The 22,220-nt window shown below is 46.9% G+C and overlaps 1 protein-coding gene across 4 annotated transcripts in view; it reads left to right on the top strand.

Annotated features, from left to right (window-relative positions):
- The window catches only part of Sema5a (semaphorin 5A), a 567,085-nt gene extending 545,486 nt beyond the window's left edge, over positions 1 to 21,599 (top strand). For all 4 annotated transcript variants that reach the window (XM_045139346.1, XM_045139343.1, XM_045139344.1 and 1 more), the window contains 5 exons: positions 8,805 to 8,975; positions 11,563 to 11,718; positions 13,994 to 14,041; positions 18,749 to 18,960; positions 19,600 to 21,599. In XM_045139346.1, the coding sequence (XP_044995281.1) occupies positions 8,805 to 8,975; positions 11,563 to 11,718; positions 13,994 to 14,041; positions 18,749 to 18,960; positions 19,600 to 19,719 (707 nt within the window). In that variant the 3' untranslated portion in view covers positions 19,720 to 21,599. The remainder of the gene's footprint in view (positions 1 to 8,804; positions 8,976 to 11,562; positions 11,719 to 13,993; positions 14,042 to 18,748; positions 18,961 to 19,599) is intronic.
- Positions 21,600 to 22,220: the final 621 nt, after the last annotated feature.

The following is a 22,220-nucleotide window of genomic DNA, read 5'->3' as shown; positions in this document are numbered from 1 at the left end:
ACGCGTGCGCCCCCTTGTGCATCTGGCTAACGTGGGACCTGGGGAACCGAGCCTCGAACCGGGGTCCTTAAGCTTCACAGGCAAGCGCTTAACCGCTAAGCCATCTCTCCAGGCCACTGGGTGTGTTTTTAATGTAGAAAATCCAGGCTAAGGAGATGGCTCCATGGTTGAGAATACTTGTGGCAAGCACCAATGTCTGAGAGGACCCGAGGCTGCCTGAGTTCAAATCCCCAGGACCCATGTAAACTTCTAGCTGGCCATGGCCACACACACCAGGAACCCCAGTTCTGTGGAGAACAGAGGCCAGAGAATCACTGGGTTTCACATGCAGAGCGAGACTCTGCTTCAAGGAAATTGCCTCCTCTGCCCGCCTGAAAATGTGTATGCACATATACAAGCATACACTACATATGCACACACACACACACACACACACAAACACACACACATACACTCCATGTACTACAGCAGGAAATAAAAATCCAAAAATCCCAGCACATTTCCCAACAGGGACACACAACTCGCTGAGTCCTTTGAGCAAGAAACTGGCTTATTATTAAAAGCATTTGTTGGCCGGGCGTGGTGGCGCACGCCTTTCATCCCAGCACTGGGGAGGCAGAGGTAGGAGGATCGCCATGAGATCGAGGTCACCCTGAGACTCCATAGTGAATTCCGGGTTAGCCTGAGCTACAGTGAAACCCTACCTCCGGGTGGGGGGAGGCAGGAGGGAAGCATTTGTTTGTTGGATGGATGGATGGAGGGATGGGTGATGGGTAAACACATAGATAAAACCAAACTCACAGTCCCTGGCTTTCCAGCAGAGGTTTTCAATGATCTCCTTGCTCTTGCAACATGCTGCCCCCTCCCCCCGCTGGGGTCTCTGTGCCTAAATTTCTCCAGTCCCCAGAGGATCCTCCTCTGAACACAGCTTTCCGAGGCAGGCTGGTGCTGAGGCGCTGGGAAAGAAAGGCTCTTTCCCACAGCCCACATGGAAAGATTCCTCCCCTGGGTGCTGGGAGGCGGCCTGTGGGAGATATCACTCGATGTGAGTCAGTGGCTGTGAACCGTAGCCAGAGAGGTTCGTGTGAAAGTGACATTCTCTTGATGACCCTCTCTTCCCAGCCTCTGGATTCCGCCCATTTTACTGGACCATTTTACTGGACCCTCTGGATGTACCGATGCTGTCCTGGTCACCGAGGGCAAAGGTCCTTGTCTCAAGGACCTTCTTTTAGCATCATCTGGGGGTGGCTTTAAATTTAGTTGATGTGCTGTTTTTTCCCAAGACTTTGTATATATGACCCAAGTGTCTTTAAATAACTCTATCCAGATGTCCCTTTAAAAGCCAAGGTTCCGTGGAATTCAGTGGTATTAATCAGAGTCACCCGTGTCGCTTCCCATTAGATATCGGGGCTCACGCTGTGTTTGACCATGTAAATATTAACATTCTCTTCCACCTCCTAGAAAATTACCAAAGTATAGCCAACTGTAGCTCAGCAAAGACTATTGGAGAGCCTCCAAGCTAGGAAGGTTAAGCTGCAAGGCTGAAAGCAAGCAAGCAATAGGGCTATTTTTTTTTTTTTATCTAATTTAGAACGTACTCTTCCCCCATAAATTGATATGTTTAACCTTACTTGATTTCACAGGAAAGGACACTGTATTTTGTTACAAAATGAAGTCATTCCTTTGATTTAAAAGTGCAAATAAATCCAAGCAAACTAGAGGAATAAAAAGTTTCTTTTCGTTTAGTCACTGAACAGTTTAACCTCCAAATCTCACATATATGGATAACCTATAGTGAGATGACTTTAAAGTCAGATGCAGGGCTGGGATGTGCGTCAGGGATAGCATACTTGTATAAATAGAAAGGTACGTAGGTAGGCAGATAATGTCCAAAATAAAACGATCATTTGATGGGTTGATCTAACTGGTACTTTCTTCTACATGATATGAAGTAGTTCAACATTGAAAACTAGATGTGTCCTTCTGTCTCTCTCTCTCTCTCTCTTTTGTTTTTCGAGGTAGGGTCTCACTCTAGCTCAGTCTGACCTGGAATTCACTATGTAGTCTCAGGGTGGCCTTGAACTCACAGCGATCCTCCTACCTCTGCCTCCCGAGTGCTGGGATTAAAGGGGTGCGCAACCACGCCTGGCCTCTCTCTTTTTTTTTTTTTTTTCCATGCCATGCATGATTAAACACTAAGCAGCCTCCAGACTCCCAACCTTGACTGGCAAAGGTAGAGAAACAGATGTCTCCCGGTTGCCATGTGTATTCAAATAAGATGAAAGCAACCTCGGATTTCCACGCAGGCCCCATAAAACCCAGAACAGCAAACAAACTCTTTTTGATCAGATTTCATTCAGATGGTTCCACTTAGTCTTTATTCTGCAAGCAATAAGGCTGGGATGGAGCAGGGGAGGAATACTGAGAAACTGATGGAGGGGCAAATACTGAATTAAACTGGGTACTTGGGTAGGTGTGTTCTCCACATATATGTGCTAAGTTCAGGAAATTCTGCTTGGGGGGGGGGAGAGGGGTCTTGGAGAAGCAGAGAGACCCCTCAGTACAAACCTGTGTGGTGCAAGCTGAGTCAATACCACATGTGTTCATGAGCGGGAAGACTGTGAACAGTGGACTTTTTATCTCTGATTGCCCATGGCATGACTGACCTCCAGAAGTTAGTTATTTAGAGTTATGCTTCTCTCCTTGATCACTGGTAACTGTATCCTGTTCCTATCTGGCCATTTCAGTGGAGCATTTCGTGAGAATTACAAGGACAATTGTTATCCTCTCCTGTTGAGTCACTTAGTGTGTGAATTGCATTTGATCAGAAACACTTTTGTCTCCCTAAAGGAAGCTCCAATCTGAGCCGCGGTGTGTTTGTCTGACCTTCGCAGGAGCCAGCCTTAATGTAGGATGATTTCGTGATTCAAGCCATGGGATGGATGATTCCACTGTGACGTTTTAGGCATGAGAATGGTAGGGGGTGTGGAAATTGACTCCCCCACTGTGGTACAGTGCCTGGCTCTCTTCATGATGGCATCCTGATTCATGGTGCCAACTGGTGTCTCCTTAGCTCCCCCTTCATTTTCCCCTTGACCTATCATCCCTGCGCCTCACGCGCTTCTAGCTCATCCCCCAGGTGGCTGAGAAGTTAGACTGGCGCTCTGAGTTGGGTTTTACCACGACTGGCAAGGCTGCCCCTGGCCTCGCTCCATCCCCCACTGCTGCTGCCTGCTTTGGTAGATCACGTTCATTTCGTGATCCTGGCTCGGCAGTCTTTGCTTCCCGCCCATGCTCTGCCCCTCCTTCCTTCCCTCCCTCCTTCTCTCCCTCCTTCTCTCCCTCCCTCCTTCCTTCCTTCCCTCCCTCCTTCCCTCCCTCCCTCCTTCCTTCCTTCCCTCCTTCCTTCTCTCCCTCCTTCTCTCCCTCCCTCCTTCCTTCCTTCCTTCCCTCCTTCCTTCTCTCCCTCCTTCTCTCCCTCCCTCCTTCCTTCCTTCCCTCCTTCCTTCCCTCCCTCCTTCTCTCCCTCCCTCCTTCCTTCCTTCCCTCCCTCCTTCCTTCTCTCCCTCCTTCTCTCCCTCCCTCCTTCCTTCCTTCCCTCCCTCCTTCCTTCCCTCCCTCCCTCCTTCCTTCTCTCCCTCCTTCTCTCCCTCCCTCCTTTCTTCCCTCCCTCCCTCCTTCTCTCCCTCCCTCCTTCCTTCCCTCCCTCCTTCCTTCCCTCCCTCCTTCCCTCCCTCCCTCCTTCCTTCCTTCCCTCCTTCCTTCTCTCCCTCCTTCTCTCCCTCCCTCCTTCCTTCCTTCCCTCCCTCCTTCCTCCTCTCCCTCCTCTCCCTCCCTCCTTCCTTCCCTCCCTCCCTCCTTCCTTCTCTCCCTCCTTCTCTCCCTCCCTCCTTCCTTCCCTCCCTCCTTCTCTCCCTCCCTCCTTCCTTCCCTCCCTCCTTCTCTCCCTTCCTCCTTCCTTCCCTCCCTCCTTCTCTCCCTCCCTCCTTCCTTCCCTCCCTCCTTCTCTCCCTTCCTCCTTCCTTCCCTCCCTCCTTCTCTCCCTCCCTCCTTCCTTCCCTCCCTCCTTCTCTCCCTCCCTCCTTCCTTCCTTCCCTCCCTCCTTCTCTCCCTCCCTCCTTCCTTCCTTCCCTCCCTCCTTCTCTCCCTCCCTCCTTCCTTCCCTCCCTCCCTCCTTCTCTCCCTCCCTCCCTCCCAATGAAGAGCATTCCCACCCCATGCTCTGCCTCTCCCTCCCTCCTTCCTTCCCTCCCTTCCTCCCTCCCTCATTCCCACCCCTTGCTCTGCCCTCCCTCCCTCTCAGTGAACACTGTTCCATTGCTCTCTGCACCCCATCATTTCTACTTAACTAATTTAGCCTTCCCTCCATGAATGGGCGCCACAGCCCTCAATGACCGAGGCCACCCAGTAGAAATCACTATCACCTTCGTCTTCTGAGTCTTGGCCCCGGGACACGGGTTGAAACCCGCAGCAGAGGGAAAGTGCAGAGACGCGGAAGTTTGGTTTGGGGACAGGTGGCAATTCCAGACCATGACAGCTGGGCTGCAAGAGCGAGGAAGTGGTCTAGCTCTGTGAAGGACTTAGCTGGGATCGTGATGGGAATTGAATTCGCATATTGCTTTTGATAGGATAGCCATTTCACGATGTTAATTTTCCATCCATGAGCATGGGAGGTGTCTGTATATTGCTTTTGGTAGGATAGCCATTTCACAATGTTAATTTTTCCATCCATGAACACGGGAGGTATCTGTATATTGCTTTTGGTAGGATAGCCATTTCACGATGTTAATTTTTCCATGCATGAACACGGGAGGTATCTGTATATTGCTTTTGGTAGGATAGCAATTTTCATGATACTAGTTTTTCCATCCATGAACATGGGAGGTATCTGTATATTGCTTTTGGTAGGATAGCCATTTTCATGATACTAGTTTTTCCATCCATGAACATGGGAGGTATCTGTATATTGCTTTTGGTAGGATAGCCATTTTCATGATACTCATTTTTCCATCCATGAGCACGGGAGGTGTCTGTATATTGCTTTTGGTAGGATAGCCATTTCACGATGTTAATTTTTCCATGCATGAACACGGGAGGTATCTGTATATTGCTTTTGGTAGGATAGCAATTTTCATGATACTAGTTTTTCCATCCATGAACATGGGAGGTATCTGTTTATTGCTTTTGGTAGGATAGCCATTTCACAATGTTAATTTTTCCATCCATGAACACGGAGGTGTCTGTATATTGCTTTTGGTAGGATAGCCATTTTCATGATATTAATTTTTCCATCCATGAGCACGGGAGGTCTCTCCATCTTATGTCTTCCTTAGTTTCTTTCTCTGGTGTTTTCATGTTTTCACCGTAGGGGTCCTGATTTCAATATTTTCAATGTGTACCCAGAAGTGAATCAGATGGTAATTTTAATTTTTAATTTTTTTAACCCCTTTACTAAAATGTTGTTCAGGTTTTAAAGCCTTCCAGAGACTCACGAGCAAAGCTCTTGTCTTTCAGCCAAGTTTAGTTCCTCTTTTTAACTCAGTGGATCACACCCACGCATGGTCGAAACAGACTTCAAAGAAGAAGAGGGGTTAGTTAGGAAAGAAGGGGTTCTCAATGGAAGAGGCACAGCGAGGGGATTCAAGAGACGGCCACGGGAGGGGATGATGTTGAAAGTACTTTCCATTCTTGTGTTTGTCTCACGGTCTTTCCATAGCATCTGTGCCATCTCATGGTCCCATATCCACTTTCTTTCTTTCTTTCTTTTTTTTTTAAATATTTTTTGTTCATTTTTTATTTATTTATTTGAGAGTGACAGACAGAGAGAAAGACAGATAGAGGGAGAGAGAGAAAATGGGCACGCCAGGGCTTCCAGCCACTGCAAACGAACTCCAGACGCGTGCGCCCCCTTGTGCATCTGGCCAACGTGGGACCTGGGGAACCGAGCTTCGAACCGGGGTCCTTAGGCTTCACAGGCGAGCGCTTAACCGCTAAGCCATCTCTCCAGCCCCCCATATCCACTTTCAAGGGCTTTAGCCTCCCCATCCTTGCCTATCCATTTTAAATTGAACCCATCTGGGCAGGTTTGGGAGGCTGACTCACTCGTTGTGGTTTCGATTTGACTTCCTTATGGATGAAGATGCTGGGCACCTGTTGGCCATCCATCTGCAAGGGCACCACATGGTGCGGATGCCAGGGCTTTCTAAATTCTTGGCAGGTTCGGTGTCTGGCTGGCTCTGACCCCATGGAGCAGGTATGTTTCCTCCTGGCCTGCGTATGCAGCATAGCCCCCCAGGGACTATAAGGGGCAATGCTGACCTTTGTCTTATAATGTTGTAGGAGGTCAAACATCCACTTAGATTTCAAATCCTATAGGAGAGGATTGATCCAAAAGAAAGCTTTTGAACAAAGTCTAGGTAAATACATGCCTGTCTTATTGCTAGTATGCCAAACAGTGCCACATTTTTTTTTTAAATTTTTTCTTTTTTTTGGCTTTTCAAGGTAGGGTCTCACTCTAGCTCAGGCTGACCTGGAATTAACTCTGTATTCTCAGCTTGGCCTCGAACTCACGGCAGTCCTCCTACCTCTGCCTCCCGAGTGCTGGGATTGAAGGCATGCGCCACCAAGCCCGGCAGGGCCACATTTTTGTTTAATACCTCCTTCCTAACACACGTTATTAGCTGTATGGAAAAAAATACAAGATAATAATTTAGATACAACGTGGTACCACAGAATTTCCAGCTGGCCTGCAAACTCATTTTTAATTGCATTGGATTTTTTTCCTAATTAAATTATTGTCACGAAGAAGTTTTGCTGTGTTTCCAACAAAAAAATTGTTTACCTGTAACTAAAGAGAAATATATTTTATAAAGATATATTGCGATTGATTTACTTATTTGAGAAAGAGGCAGAGAGAGAGAGAGAGACAGAGAGAGAGAGAGAGAAGTGAGTGTGTTAGGGTTTCTAGTTATTGTAAACGAACTCCAGACACATACACTCCCTTGTGCATCTGGCTTACGCGGGTCCTGGGGAGCTGAATCTGTGTCCTTAGGCTTCTCAGGCAAGTGCCTTAGCTGCTAATGCATCTCTCCAGCCCCTAGAAAACATTCCTAAACACAGAACATCTAAGCAAACAGTCTAAATGATTTGTGCCCAAACAGCATCACATCCTAAATTATTTTGCTGTTCCCAGTTGTGATTACTTCTGTTTATTTAGGAAAGAGAGAAAAATAAACTATGATTCTATCTCAATGTACTCACAGTAAATGCCTTACCGGCTCGGTGGCTCCGTTTGCCACGGCTGGCTCAGACTGTTTCTGTGTCCTGATTGGGATTTCAGGAGAGACTAGACAAAGACCAGCAGTCAGACTTGCCAATAGCTGGCGAGCTAGAGGTAGTGCAGTAGAGAATCAACCAAACAGCGGACACAGCCTGACGCTATCAGAAATCCAGGGATCCAGGCTAATAAGAACTCCCATTTCAAAAGCGTCACCTGATGTAAAACTGAGCTCTGAAGCCTCCACGGATCCAGGTGGGTTGATCACCTGCAGAGAGCAGGAAACCGTCTGCAGGTAACCACATCCCAGCCCACAGTACGTAGATATGCCAAAACATGCTCGGGGGTTTGACCAGTCATGGAAAGGCGTTGGCATTCTCTGCCTAGTACTGGAAACCTGCATTGTCAGTTTATAGCATGAAAACTGGCTGAAATACTGAGTCCTCTCTGGAGTCGGTTAAGACATGCCTCTGAAGCCTGTGGTTGTATCAAGTTCGATTGTTTAGTTACTGGAAGCATCCTCCCCTGACCACCTCCAGTTTGCTTTTCAAGGGGGCTGTTACCTTCTTTCTATCCTTGGTCAAGGTGCAAACCAATTAGTCAGGAAGCTTGTGACCAGAACTTGGCCTGAGGTCTTTTCTGGTCAGCTAGATCGTGAGGAGAGCAGAGGTGAGAGAACTATCTGGATATTTTACATTAATCATTGTAAGATTTTGTACATGGTCCTCCTCAGTACTTTAAATTATTGATCACACGCTTTGCATTTTTATGCCATCCTTGTGCTTAGACATTATGTTTAGAAATATTTTCTGAGGGCTGGAGAGATGGCTTAGTGGTTAAGTGCTTGCCTGTGAAGCCTAAGGACCCCAGTTTAAGGCTCGATTCCCCAGGACCCATGTTAGCCACATGCACAAGGGGGCGCACGCATCTGGAATTTGTTTGCAGTGGCTGGAGGCCCTGGCATGTCCATTCTCTCTCTGCTTCTTTCTCTGTCTGTTGCTCTCAAATAAATGAATAAGAATTTAAATTTTTTTAAAAACAAATATTTTCTGAGGTTGCTTAGTAGTTAAGGCAACTGCCTGTGAAGCCTAAGGACCCAGGCTCGATTCCCCAGGTCCCAGGTAAGCCAGATACTCATGGTGGCACATGCGTCTGGAGTTCATTTGCAGTGGCTGGAGGCCCTGGAGCGCCCATCCTCTCTCTGTGTCTTCCTCTTTCCCTCAATCTTTGCCTCTTTCTCAAATAAATAAATTAAAATAAATTGTCTTTTAAAAGATCATATAGAAATATTTTCTGAAGCGTCAAGGCCAAAAAAAACGGGCCTAGAAGATGCAGGGAAGCATCTTCAAGACTGGATCTGTCACCGGCAGGAGGCCCTCAGATGTCCCCATGTCACACAGGGGTCCATGGCCACGTGGCTTAGGTGCCCCACTCGCTGTGCTCCAGGATGTGAATCCTCTCTGTAGCCACGTCAACTGTTGGTCAGGTTGGGACCTAAGCAGAGTTCTCTCTCCGTATCCTTCCCCAGTGGATGGTGTGTGGTCTTGCTGGTCATCGTGGTCAAAATGCTCAGCGACGTGTGGCGGCGGCCACTACATGAGGACACGCTCCTGCACGAATCCAGCCCCAGCCTATGGGGGGGACATCTGCCTGGGACTGCACACGGAAGAGGCGCTCTGCAACACACAGTCTTGCCCAGGTAAGCAGCCCTGTAATTACTGAATTACTCTCTGGCGAGTTCATCTCCTCCTTGAAAGTCACGGCGACCACTGAAGCCTGGTCAAGGGCCGACAGATCAACATCACTCAGTGGCCCTTAACATCATTCAAAAGACGATGCTCTGAGATGAAATTGCTCTCGTGTCGCGTTATTGTTCACATCAGGGGGGAAATAGATATGACTGTCCCCAGCCACCTTCATGAGATGTGTTCCCCCGTTCAGCCTGGAGCGTGGCTCGCAGGTGTCACCTTGCTGAGTGGGGGGAAAGAGAAGGCTGGAGGGCATAAGAAAGAAGGAAGTGAGATCTCCCACCCCCAGGGCTGGTCCGAAGGGGAGGATGGTGGTCTGTGGCCTCGAACCCTTCTCAAGCCCAGCTCTTTGCTCCAGAGCCTCGATGTCGTCTTCCAAGAGCAAGCTCAGGCATGCCATACGGGTCAGTGGCATTCCAGGGGAACACTTCCCTCGGGGCTGGCAGGCAGTGCTCCGGAGGACTCGGGAGCCTGGCCGTGAGACCTCCAAACTCTTTCATTGATGAAGGACAAACGGCAGAGCCCATCTTCACCCGAGTGACAGCTTGGTGTTGTGACATACCCACTTAGGATGAAAATGGCACCGTTCCGTGCCTCATACGGACACTAAAAATCACTCATACTTTACTAGCTTACAAGCAAAGATCCTTCTAGAAGATTCTAGCTATATTTAAAAGAACCTCAAAACTGAATTCTTACAGTCTTTAAAAAAAAAAAAAAAGCAAGGGGCACTTAATGTATCTCAAAAGAAAAAGTCTCCCTTTCCTTGGATAAAGGTACAAATTGAATTACCAACCATTTGCCTCAAAACTTGATTTTAAAATATCTTTCTTATGTTGGTTAACATTCCATAAATAATTTTTAAGATTCTGGTTTTCTGCGTTTTTTAAAATATATTTTTAAAAATTTTTTTTGTTCATTTTTTATTTATTTACTTGAGAGTGACAGAGAAAGAGGCAGAGACAGAGAGAGAAAGAGAGAGAGAATGGGCGCGTCAGGGCTTCCAGCCACTGCAAACAAACTCCAGACGCGTGCGCCCCCTTGTGCATCTGGCTAACGTGGGTCCTGGGGAATCGAGCCTCAAACCAGGGTCCTTAGACTTCTCAGGAAAGCGCTTAGCTGCTAAGCCATCTCTCCAGCCCTAAAATATATTTTATTAATTTATTTATTTATGAGAGAGACATACAGAAAGGAAAGAGAGAGAGAGAGATAATGGGTGCACTAGGGCCTCTAGCCACTGCAAATGAACTCCAGATGCATATGCCACTTTGTGCACCTGGTTTTATGTGGGTACTGGGGAATCGAACCTGGGTCCTTGGGCATTGCAGGCAAACGCCTTAGCCACTGAGCCATCTCTCCAGAGTTTGGTTTCTTAACCTTCTTATATGAGTGTTATTTCTCCTCACATGTCTATTCACCTAGGTGAATTAAAAAAGAAAAGAAACAAATCTTCCACTTTAGGGCAAGAGTGTTCTTTCACTGTCCATGTTTCGGCCCTGACCCAAAGGTGTTCCGCGTCAATAGGCCTGGAATCAAATGAGTCCTACCTCAAGGCCATCCTGATTTGATATATTGATTTTGCAAGGATGGTTTTATAGCAAAAGAGAAAGTGCTTTAAGCTCCCATTTGGAAGTCAGGGATGTCTCCTTCACACACTGTTTTCACCTGAGAATGCAGTCCTTGGGGAACCGTTCAGATTTCTTCAGGAAAAGAACTTCGGGGTTATTTTTTCCAGGAGGGTCTACTCTGGCAGAATTGGTATGTGTAACGGTGGTTTATGCCCCAGGGTCTGCACACAGTTGGGTCTCAAAAACTAACTCACTGAGAATGTAAATGCAATTACTTATGGCATTAAAATAATGTGGGGTTTGGGAAATTTAAAAAAAAATTATTTAGGTTTTTTTTTTTTTTTTTTCGGTTTTTCAAGGTATGGTCTCACTGTAGCCCAGGCTGACCTGGAATTCACTATTGAGTCCCAGGGTAGGCTCAAATTCATGGCGATCCTCCTACCTCTGCCTCCCAAGTGATAGGATTAAAGGCGTGCGCCACCACACCCGGCTCTTTTTCCTTTTTTTTCATTTTTAACACTTTCAAACATGTATATAATGTATTTGACTATACTTCCCCCAATTATCCTCTTGTGTCCCCCGTCTCTTCCAGTAGAACCCTCCTTCTCATTAGTTCCCATACCTTTTGAAGTCCATTGTTTTACATAGACTTGCTGGCATTGTCATGGGTGGAAGGTTATTTACTGTGAATGAGCAATGCCGACTCCATCTCTCTGAGCAACCAGTAGCTTCCATTGGCTACTCTCGGAGGTGTGGGCTCCTAGGAACCCTTGCCAAATCATGGTGACAGTACCCTCATAATTTTGTTCAGCTCCATGTGTATTTTATCTATTGGACCGGTAGAAAGATATGACCACACTCTAGTTACGCCTCCCTCAATTAAAAACAACCGTGGCAACCTAAACTGCTGTGTGTAATTTCACAGTGCTTCCCGTGTTGATTAATGGGTTTTTTTTTCTGGTCACTACAGAAAGCTGGTCAGAGTGGTCAGACTGGTCAGCATGTGATGCATCCGGGGTCCAGACCCGAGTCCGGCAGTGCACTCTCCCGTTCCCTGTGGGCAGCCAGTGTTCAGGAAACACCACGGAGAGCCAGCCATGTGTATTTGACTCTAATTTCATCCCAGGTAAGGGCCAAGATATGTATCAACATGAAAAAAGCCACACCAGTGTCCGGAGAGGAAATTCCTCATGAACTCACAGTTTTACCTAGGCGATAGAAGGGGCCCAGTAAATATGTGTGGTTTCCATCCGATTATGATAGAGCTTTACAGATAACTGCAGATTCAGACTTAAATTTCGCCCAGAGATTAAGAATTTTAAGCACAAAGTCTTCTATAATACATTGCCTCTAATGCAGTCCGAACACCTTGCTACAAGAATGAACACAGATTATTTATAATATTGGGTTAAATGCTTTGCTTTCACAATGTTGTGGGAGGGGAGGAGAATGGCCATTGTCATTATTCAACCCTGAATATATTTGGAAAAATGGGTGCCAATTACAAGGGCCGCCTTTGAGAAGACGTTGGTTGACCCTCTTGCCACAAGTTTTATTTATTTATTGACGTTTATTTATTTATTTATTTATTTTTTGATGTAGGGTCTCACTCTGGTCCAGGCTGACCTGGAATTCACTCTGTAGTCTCAGGGTGGCCTTGAACTCACGGCGATCCTCCTACCTCTGCCTCCCGAGTGCTGGGATTAAAGGCGTACGCCACCACACCCGGCTGACTTTTATATTTTTTAATATTAAAAAATATTTTATTTATTCATTCATTCATCTATTTGAGAGAGAAAGGGATAGAGGCAGATAGAGAAAGGATGGGCATGCCAACGCCTTTAGTCACTGCAAACAAACTCTAGATGCATGTACCACTATGTTGTGCATCTGGCTTATTTGGGCCTTGGCTGGCAAGTCCCTTAACCACTAAGCAATCTCCCCTGCCCACTGTAGGCATTTTATTTTATTTTTTTATTTTTTATTTTGGAGAGAGAGAGAGAGAATTGGCTTGCCAGGGCCTCAGCCACTACCATCACACTCCAGACTCTTGCGCCACCTAGTGGGCACGTGCGACCTTGCGCTTGCCTCACCTTTGCGTGTCTAGCTAATGTGGGATCTGGAGAGTAGAACATAGGTCCTTCGGGTTTGCAGGCAAGTGCCTTAACTGCTAAGCCGTCTCTCCAGGCCCCACCGTGGAAGTTTTAATAAGAAATTAGTATTCAGTTATTTAGGGATCCAATCCACTGTTCTATTCTCCCCTGTAGGCAGCGTGGCTTCATAAATAGAGACACTGAATACAGCCCACTGTGCACTTACTGATCATGGTAGGGGCTAAATCGGAGAGAAAACTGTTACACAGAAATAATAGGATTACATTCTACAAGCCAAGGTTTCTTTGCCTGTGGAAAAGAGAGTTATACCTTCCACAACATTATTAGCTTTAGCCTAAACCACAAGTGGGGAAGAACTGTGCAAGTATTGTTATTTTCTGTTTAATCGTAGGTGTATTTTAATTGTAGCTTGTTGCAGTCTGGGTCGCATTGCTGGTAGAAATCACCCAACCAAGAGCAGCTTCTGGGAAAAAGAGGTTTATTTGGCTTACAGGCTCGAGGGGAAGCTCCACAATGGCAGGGGGAAAACGATGGCATGAGCAGAGGGTGGACATCACACCCTGGCCAACATAAGGTGGATCACAGCGACAGGAGGGTGTGTCAAACACTGGCAAAGGGAAACTGGCTTCAAAGCCCATAAGCCCGCCCCCAACAATACACTCCCTCCAGGAGGCATTAATTCCCAAATATCCATCAGCTGGGACCCTAGCATTCAGAACACCTAAGTTTATGGGGGACACCTGAATCAAACCACCACATTGCTAGCTGGTGAAAAGTCAGTGTGGGAGAGCCTGATATTTCTAGGCTCCTGAGCAGTGAGCACCCTCACAAGACCTGCCTGTAGTTGGCATCTTCCTGAGGGATTTCATGTGTAGCTTTGTAAAGGGAATGAACGGAATGCTGAGCAGTGACTGTCTTCTGTGAGGTCTGGGCACAATAGGACAGACAGCTCTGGAGACAGAGCAGCATTGAGGAGGTTACACAGCTGGCCAGACACACTATAGCAGAAATGTGGGTGCACGCTCTGCTTTCTCTGGGCCTTGGCGTTTTCTCTCTGAAATAATGGATTCCGTCCTTCCGTTTCAAGTGGAGGTGACATCACTAATCCAACCCAGGTCAGGCTGGTTAAAATGCAGAAGCAAGTTTAAGTTTTGATAATCAGGCTTTAGACATTTAGCCCACGCTGGATTTGAAATCACTAAACAAGTTTTGTAAGTGAAGAATTAATGTGATTTTTACCCCCATCCCCACATCCTTTGCATTGTAATTGGGTCTTTGTTTTTCCAGAAGTCTCCGTGGCAAGATCCAGTAGTGTAGAAGAGAAAAGATGTGGAGGTAAGTTCTCCCTTAAAAAAAAAAAAAAAAAAAAAGATATATATAATTTATTTATTTACTTAATTTTTTGTTTTATTTATTTATTTGAGAGCAACAGACAGAAAGAGAGGCTATTAGAGACGAGGGAGCGAGGGAGAGAATGGGTGCACCAGGGCCTCCAGCCACTGCAAACAAACTCCAGACGTGTGCACCCCCTTGTGCATCTGGCTAAAGTGGGTCCTGGGGAATCGAGCCTTGAACCGGGGTCCTTAGGCTTCGCAGGCAAGCTCTTAACCACTAAGCCAGCCCTTATTTATTTATTTACTTGAGAGAGAGAACGGCACGCCAAGGCCTCTAGCCACTGCCAACGAACTCCAGACACATGCGCCCCCTTGTGCATCAGGCTTACATGGGTTCTGGGGAATCGAGCCTTGAACCGGGATCCTTTGACTTTGCAGGCAAACGCCTTAACCGCTAAGCCATCTCTCCAGCCCAGTTCTCCCTTTTTAAATTAACCTCTTATTGGAATTCCGGGATCTTCCAACCTTTTCTCTTCCCTGAATATTTTCTATTTCTGTCATTGGGCAAGAATGGCGTGGTGTGGAAACTCCTGGACTGTTAACATTTCTCAGCTTTACGTATGTGCTAACCATCAGTTTGTCTCCAGGGAGTTTTTCCAACTCTTAGCAACTTGGGCAAAAGAAAAACAAAAAGCATTTTTTGGTTTCAATCCATGGTAAATTTGGGCTTTTCAGTGTGGGGCTTCCATATACCTGTAAAGTTATTTATCTGCTTTAGGATATGTCTGTGTGAAAGAGGTGGTTGCTCAGTGGCCAATCCAGAGCCCATGTCTGCCTTTGACCCTGTGAGCCAATGTCTACACCAAGACCTTCACCTCCACACGTGTGACGGTGTGTTCTGACCATATAGCAAGCATAAGCCAGACATCCCAGAAGGCACTGGTCTCTGCTTATGGTATTATGGTGTCACGGAACCTAAACTTTCCACGGCATGCTTAAAATTTTTTTTGTTCACTTTTATTTATTTATTTGAGAGTGACAGAGAAAGAGAGAGAGAAAGAGGCAGAGAGAGAGAGAGAGAGAGAGAGAGAATGGGCGTGCCAGGGCCTCCAGCTACTGCAAACGGACTCCAGATGCTTGCACCCCGTTGTGCATCTGGCTAACGTGGGTCCTGGGGAATTGAGCCTCGAACCAGCATCCTTAGGCTTCACAGGCAAGCACTGAACCACTAAGCCATCTCTCCAGCCCCCCAAGGCATGTTTTATTAAAAAAATTATTTACTTCTTTTACAAGGAGAGAGAGTAAGCAAGGGCCTTCAACCACTGCAAATGAACTCCAAAAATATTCACCGTTTGTGCATCTGGCTTTATGTGGATACTGGGGAATTGAACCTGTGTGGCTAGGCTTTGCAGACAAGTGCCTTAGCCACTGAGCCATCTTCGCAGTACCCTCCCAGGCATGTTTTAGGAATGTCCTTGCCAACATTAAGTACTTTGGTTAAAGGTCGACTTTCAATCCCATTCCATCCTCCTGGCCAGCCATCTAAGTAGTCCATGTATTCCTTCAGAATTCTTTCCAAACACCCCCTCTTAATCATCACCTTAATCAGAGGTGTTGAGCTTACAATGAAGACCTGAGCATTCCCAAGCCCTCAGAAGCAAACGTAAGAGGCCATAGCACTTAACTTAGGCAACATCTGCTGAGTTTGCTGTCTGGCAGTTACTAGAACATGGGCTCCGGCGAAGAGATAAACGCACACCAATTCACACAGAAGTAAAACCCGCAGTGATTACTGCAGTTCCTTGCGGACCGTCGTGATGGACCAGACTGGACTCTTCCAGCTGGTCCTCACGAAGGGCTCATGTCAGAACCGCTGTCCGCAGTTCTCTGTGTGTAGGACTTGGAGACCAGGAGGTCACTGGGATCCAGTGCTTTTAGATTCCAGAAGACAAGGTTCATGCTGGCACTGCACAATGCCAAAGGTTTGTAACCACGCTAAGCCAGTCTTTCCATGATGCCACCACGAGATGTGGGCAAGGGAGTTAGTCTGCCCAAGTCATGGTTTGCTGCCAAATGAATGAAGAACACAGGTTCTCAAGGGTTTTACATGATTTAAAAAAAAAAAATCTTTATTTCTTTATCTGAGAGAGAAAGGAGGAGAGAGAACATGAACAAGCATCCCAGTAACCCCTGCTGCGGCCAAGGGCAGACACACGCACCACCTCGTGCATCTGGCTTTACGTGGAGACTGGGGAATCGAACTCCATCCCAGCAGGCTCGGCAGATGAGAACCTTTAACTGCGGAGCCGTCTCTCCAGCAGACGGGGAGTTAACAGTATGGCTCATGAGTTGTGTCTCATCTCCAGGGAGGTCAAGACAGACAGAGGGTCATACAGATGGCACCTCACTGGAACTGGCTGGCCACTCATGCTTGCTTCCAGAGGTTGTTCAATCCTTTGTAACCTCAGCCGAGACTGTCTAGGTCTCTGGAAGTCCTTGAAGGGCCTTTCACATCATCCACATCCACTCTGGAGATGCTGGTGGCTAGAACTCAGAAACCATCATCACACCATCTGAATGGGGTTAAATCTGAACTGATTGTTTTAGATGCTTATACTGACATTGACCTTCCAACAGAAGCAGGTGAAATGGATCTTAGAATGCAGCTAATGGGTTAATAACACGCAATTGCCTAGCAAGGACAAGTTGGAATGCTTAAGGAGACTACATCAAATGTTTTGTCTCAGTTGAAAAATCATCAAATTTTTCACACACAAAAGTAAATCATGAAAAAAAAAAGTAACCAAAAAGTAAATGAATAGTGGGTTTCTCCTATTCCAGCAATACTGACCAAAACACAAGAGAGAGAGAGAAGGGGGTGGGACTTACATGCACAGGAAAGCTTCAATAAATTCCAAAGAGATTTAATGGGCACTCTTTTCCCTCTGCAGAAAATGTGCTCCTGCTGAGATTTTTCAACTCAGTTATTTTTAGTTGCACGAGACACAAAGACTATATAGTCAGAGACATCAGCTGGCCCCAGCTCCCCCAGGCACGAGCAGGATGGAGTCATGTGACTAATGACTGTCTGCACACGGGACCGTCATACATCCTCCAGACGCAGTCATGAGGATGACTTACCAGGGAAGCAGGACGTAGTTTTTTATCAACATGTCGCACGGACCCTGGGGAGTGCTAACAGCTAAAATACAGTGAAATGAGAGCTTGTGGGAGATCAGTGCCTGCTTAAGTCCAGCCTCCATATTGCAGTGAATTCTACAGTGAATTCTAGTGGTTGTTGGTGGAAAGGCTTTTGTCTTTGTCTCATCGCCACAGGCTGGGAGCCCTCCACCTCCACCCACTCTGTGATAATACTAGAAAGTTCTACTGCGCTCTTACCATTAAGCACATAAACTGCAGTACATGGTGGTGGCTGGTTGGGGTTAGGGTTAGTCCAAGGGACTTGTCTTTGCCCACCAGACCCTGGTTTCACATTTCCTGTCCTCTGGCTCAACTTTCCATGGGGCCTCTTGGCCACTCCATGGTTCAGGTCACACAAGAGGGACTCCAGCAGAGGTCTGGGTTCTCGGTATCTACTGGCCTTTGGTGATTAATAGTGAGCGAGTCTCAAAGCTGCCCTGCAACTGGCGTCGGAGATCCTTTTGGCTAGTTAGTGTCAGGAAAGGCAGCTCTGCTCCTCCACCACCCCAGGGTGGGAAAACAAGCAAGTCTTCTTCCCACAAGACCCCTGAAGGGCTTGCCGAGAGGTCAGAGAGGTCACTCAGTGACCATGCTGGTGCCCACCAGACTCCCCCATAGCCCCCCTGGCTCTAGGGTTGGCAGATCATGGCAGTTCATCAGGTGACCCCTGGGGATGCATGAAGGCGTCACCTGGGCAGCGGCTGGCAGTCATCAAGGCGTTCTCTCTGCAGTGGGGGCATGAAGGCTGTAACCTGCATCTAGTTATTCACTTGGCATGGGGTATAAGAAAGGAAGGTTGTGCCCCTTTCACACGACTCTGGTTAAAGACAGCTCCAACCCTGCCCAGAAGAGAGCCTGGTACTTTCACAGCAGTGTGTTCCCAACCCACCACCTCTTGTCACTCAGACAATTCCTGTGCTCAATAAATATGTCATCGAAAAAAAAAAGAGAGAGAGAAAGAAATGCATCATCGGAAGCTCACTTTTTGAATAGCTTATACTCATAATTCAGAAAAATAACTCAGAAGACTTATATTTCCTTCAGAGCCTTTGACTTTCTAGTATTATACGATCTATGTAGTAAAAAAGTATGATAGGTATCATCAGAATTCACGTAAGCGGAAAATACATTAAAAGCGAAATAACACGAGAGAGCTACACCAAGCTGGCTTGGAGGGATGCCGGCATTGGAAGACGGAAGTGCATTCCCACTCTATTCACGGTCCTGGCCCTGCTGGGTGGAGGGACGCTTGGCCCCCTGGGGGACATAAGTCAGTGTTGCATAGACACACTGCAGCTCGCATGTCACCGTGGTCTCAAAGGCTCACTGTGGGGACGCCTCTCCCTGGCCAGCATAGAAAGAACTGCGATGATTTCTTTAATCTGGGAAAGGGAGTCGGGTTTCCGCTTCTGTCTTCCCTTGCCCTGAGGTGCTTGGAGAAGTGAGGTAGTGTGCCCGCTTCTCCAGTGTGGCATCTCTTTGTCCCTGCCTCCCCCCCCCCCCCCAGAGTTCAACGTGTTCCACATGATCGCCGTGGGGCTCAGCAGCTGCATCCTAGGCTGCCTCCTCACCCTGCTGATCTACACCTACTACCAGCGTTACCAGCAGCAATCCCACGATGCCACCGTCATCCACCCCGTCTCCCCGGCCCCTCTCAACACCAGCATCACTAACCACATCAACAAACTGGACAAGTACGACTCGGTTGAGGCCATCAAGGTAAGGGACCAGCAGTGGCAACCCACAGCCAGGTGGGCCAAGAAGACAGGTGACCCCGGAAGGCTCGGCGGATCGTGCCACTAAGAGATGAACTTGGGAAAAGGCCAGAGGGGCCCTGGGGTCTGCGGATATGGGCTGGGTCCTCTCAGTATTTACCCTCTAACTGTCCTGCTTTAGCCTCTTTGACGTTGCGGGTGACTTTAATGAACAAGGCAGGGCGTCTGTGTCACAGATGGCCACGGTGGGCGGGGCGAAAAGAAATTAAGGCGCTGAACTCAGAGGCACTTGCTCCAATAAGTGCTGGAAAGGTCTCTGATGAATGTAGCCATCCCTGGCAGTCTCGACGATACTTCAGTATGTGCTTGATGGCCTGAGGTAGCATTCGCAGATAGTGTCTGTGAACGTGCACTTGAGTCTCAGCGGTTTTCCGTGCACTCGGATTTGTTTTCGAAGCCCCCCCGCTTCTCTTAGCACCCCCAGACTCTAGATGTGAGTCAAGTCTCCCACGAGACAAAAGCCCCAGGGAGTCAATAAGTGAAAAACACTGTCATAAAATAACGCAGCTCAAATCCTACCCAGCCATCGCCTCACGATGGTATCTTGAGATGCTCCTTACACGCTTTCCAATATATTTTACAGGCCTTTAACAAAAACAACCTGATCCTAGAGGAAAGAAACAAGTATTTCAACCCACATCTCACCGGGAAGACCTACTCCAATGCCTATTTTACAGATCTTAACAACTACGATGAATATTAACACTCTTGTGCATTTGTCTTCTCGTGAACTGCATTCCTCAAAACCTGCGCTCCTTGTTCCTGAGGCTTCCAAGGTGAACACTGGGTCAATTTCAAGTGCATTTCGAGCCAAGACTGTCCCAATCGTTACCAAAAATGCATACTCGCAAAAGTAACAAACACCAAAATGTGGTGCTGTGACAATATGGTCTGCAACAAACATCATTGGATCATTGTTCAGTGAGCTATGGTATGATTTTTTTTTTTTTACAGTGGTCATACAATTTCTCTAGCCATCTATTGTTTTGTTTTATAAACATGCCACCCACATTGAAAAGTGTCATTTGAAACATCAATGTCTTCATCCATTTGAGCATAAATTTTCATGATGTTTTAATTTGAGGAAACAGCCACTTTAGCTGAGAGATCCCTTGCCTACACAAGGGCCACAGAATTTCATATAATGAAGAAAATGGATAAGACCTAACAGTTATTCACCAGATCTCCAACTCCCTGGCAAAGAGCACATTGTGGCTTCTCAGAAACAACTTGTTTGGACTTGAAATGATTCTTGCCCAGGGAAGCCCAGGGCTTCTCCCTGACCTACAGCTGTCCAGAGACCCTCTGCTATGGTCAGGGAGCCCTGACAAGTGTCACTTATGAAGTGACTGTACGGAACAGGGGCAGACACAGTGACGTGTGACAGTGTCCTCAGCTTGCTATGAAACTGGAGCCCATCCTGCCTTGGGATTTCATGGCATTCCCAGAGCTCCTTCCATGCTGGGGGCCTGAGAACATCCTTCCCGGCCGGGACACGGGGTGGGCTTTAGAGCCAGGTAGTCTCCACACCTCCTCCTTCCCTACAGGGGAAAAATCTTCAATAATTGACAATTATGGAAAGTTTGGAAACAATACCCAGCTATAGTTGAAAGCTACATTTTTGTTTTATTTTTGTGTCATGAAAAGAGTTGGGATAACTGATATTTCATAAAAGCACCTGATGTATGGCAATGTCCCCCGTGTGCGCCCCGCTCCCTGGAGCATGAATGTGCCAGTAAGCCCTGTAGACCTCCCCAATCTACACCGAAGTTACACCCCAGCAGCATGGCCCGTCACCTCATCACATCTGTCTCGGCACGTGTCCCCACCCGGATCCACTGCTCACTGCTCCAGGGCAAGGACAGTCGCGATGCACCTCGAGAAGTGACAAACACTGCAAGTTAGGACTCTCTCGTGAACCCTTCCTTCTCAGCCTGGGTCGCTGAGCATTTCGGAGTCTCTCAGGACCATCCCTGAGGTCCCTAGGAGGGAAAAAGATAAATGGCTCATTAACAACTGGAACTTGGCATATGAGCACTGACTGAATAGATTTAAAGGCAAAGACAAAATTGAGGCTTATATAAAGGGCATTGTGGGAAAGGCTATCATCGAAAATGACCCTTCGTGTCTGTACCAGATGGACAGAATACTTAGGGGATAGCTGAGATTTAGAAGCCTGTGTTTTTCCTTACCAGGTATAAAGAAGTTTTTATATATATATAAAGATGGAAAGTCCTATGATTATCATGAATGTTGTTGAGTTCAAAATATTCCCATCTAAATAATTTTTCAGATATGGCCTCTGGGAGATATGTTGGGTTGCGAGTGAACCGTGTACACAGCATTTCAGACGTTCCTCGTACATTGTGTGTGAGGTTGTGAATGAATTACACACACAGAATTTCAGGTGTTCTTTGTACGTTGTGCATACATTTTCTGTTGTACACACTTTCTCAAAACCCACACTCGCTACACAGAATTTGGCACATGGTTTATTCATTGTGGTCAAGGTAGATTTTTAATCGGATGCCTAAACTCATCACTTTCTTTTAAGAAAAATGAATAAAATCCCTCCTGCATTAACACTAGGTTTTCTGTCTTTCCCCTTTTAAAAGAAATCTCTCGTTCTTGAATATTTTCTTCTCATCCCTCCCTTCCTTCTCTTTCCCTCCAGATCTTTTTTATAAGTAGCACACGTCGAGATTCCTATTTTTAAGCTGCCCAAACCTATCATCATAATGACATTAATTAGTTTCTTTTCTGAACATGGTTTAAGTTTATCTGGCCACACCTGAATCACAAGGCCCTGAAGAGGGTGTGATGAAGACTGACCTTAATCTTCATCAGGAAACTCGCTTTAGTGGCTGTACTCACATTGTCTGAGAGCTGGTCCCAGTGTTTAGGATCCTTGTTCTGCACTGACTTTCTAAAGAAAAGAGAACTTTCTGTACACTGCACTACCTAGGCATTCCAGAACAGTCCAAGGACTTTCATGGCACTGAAGACGTCATCACCTCTGAATCGCACTCACGTAGTGAGTTTGTAGGCACTCTGGCACACTGGATGACTCCACGTCACCCAAAAGCAACTGTCACCAGACTCAGGCTTTTCCTTGAAAACTTCCTTTTTTTCACATGGCCTATTTTTATGCCTCCGTCTCTAGAGACTTACACTTGGCATCTGAGCAAGCTTGGTCCTGTCAGG

The sequence above is a fragment of the Jaculus jaculus genome, chromosome 21, assembly GCF_020740685.1.
Source record: "Jaculus jaculus isolate mJacJac1 chromosome 21, mJacJac1.mat.Y.cur, whole genome shotgun sequence".
Taxonomy (NCBI): domain Eukaryota; kingdom Metazoa; phylum Chordata; class Mammalia; order Rodentia; family Dipodidae; genus Jaculus; species Jaculus jaculus.
This window is presented reverse-complemented; position numbering and strand designations above follow the sequence as displayed.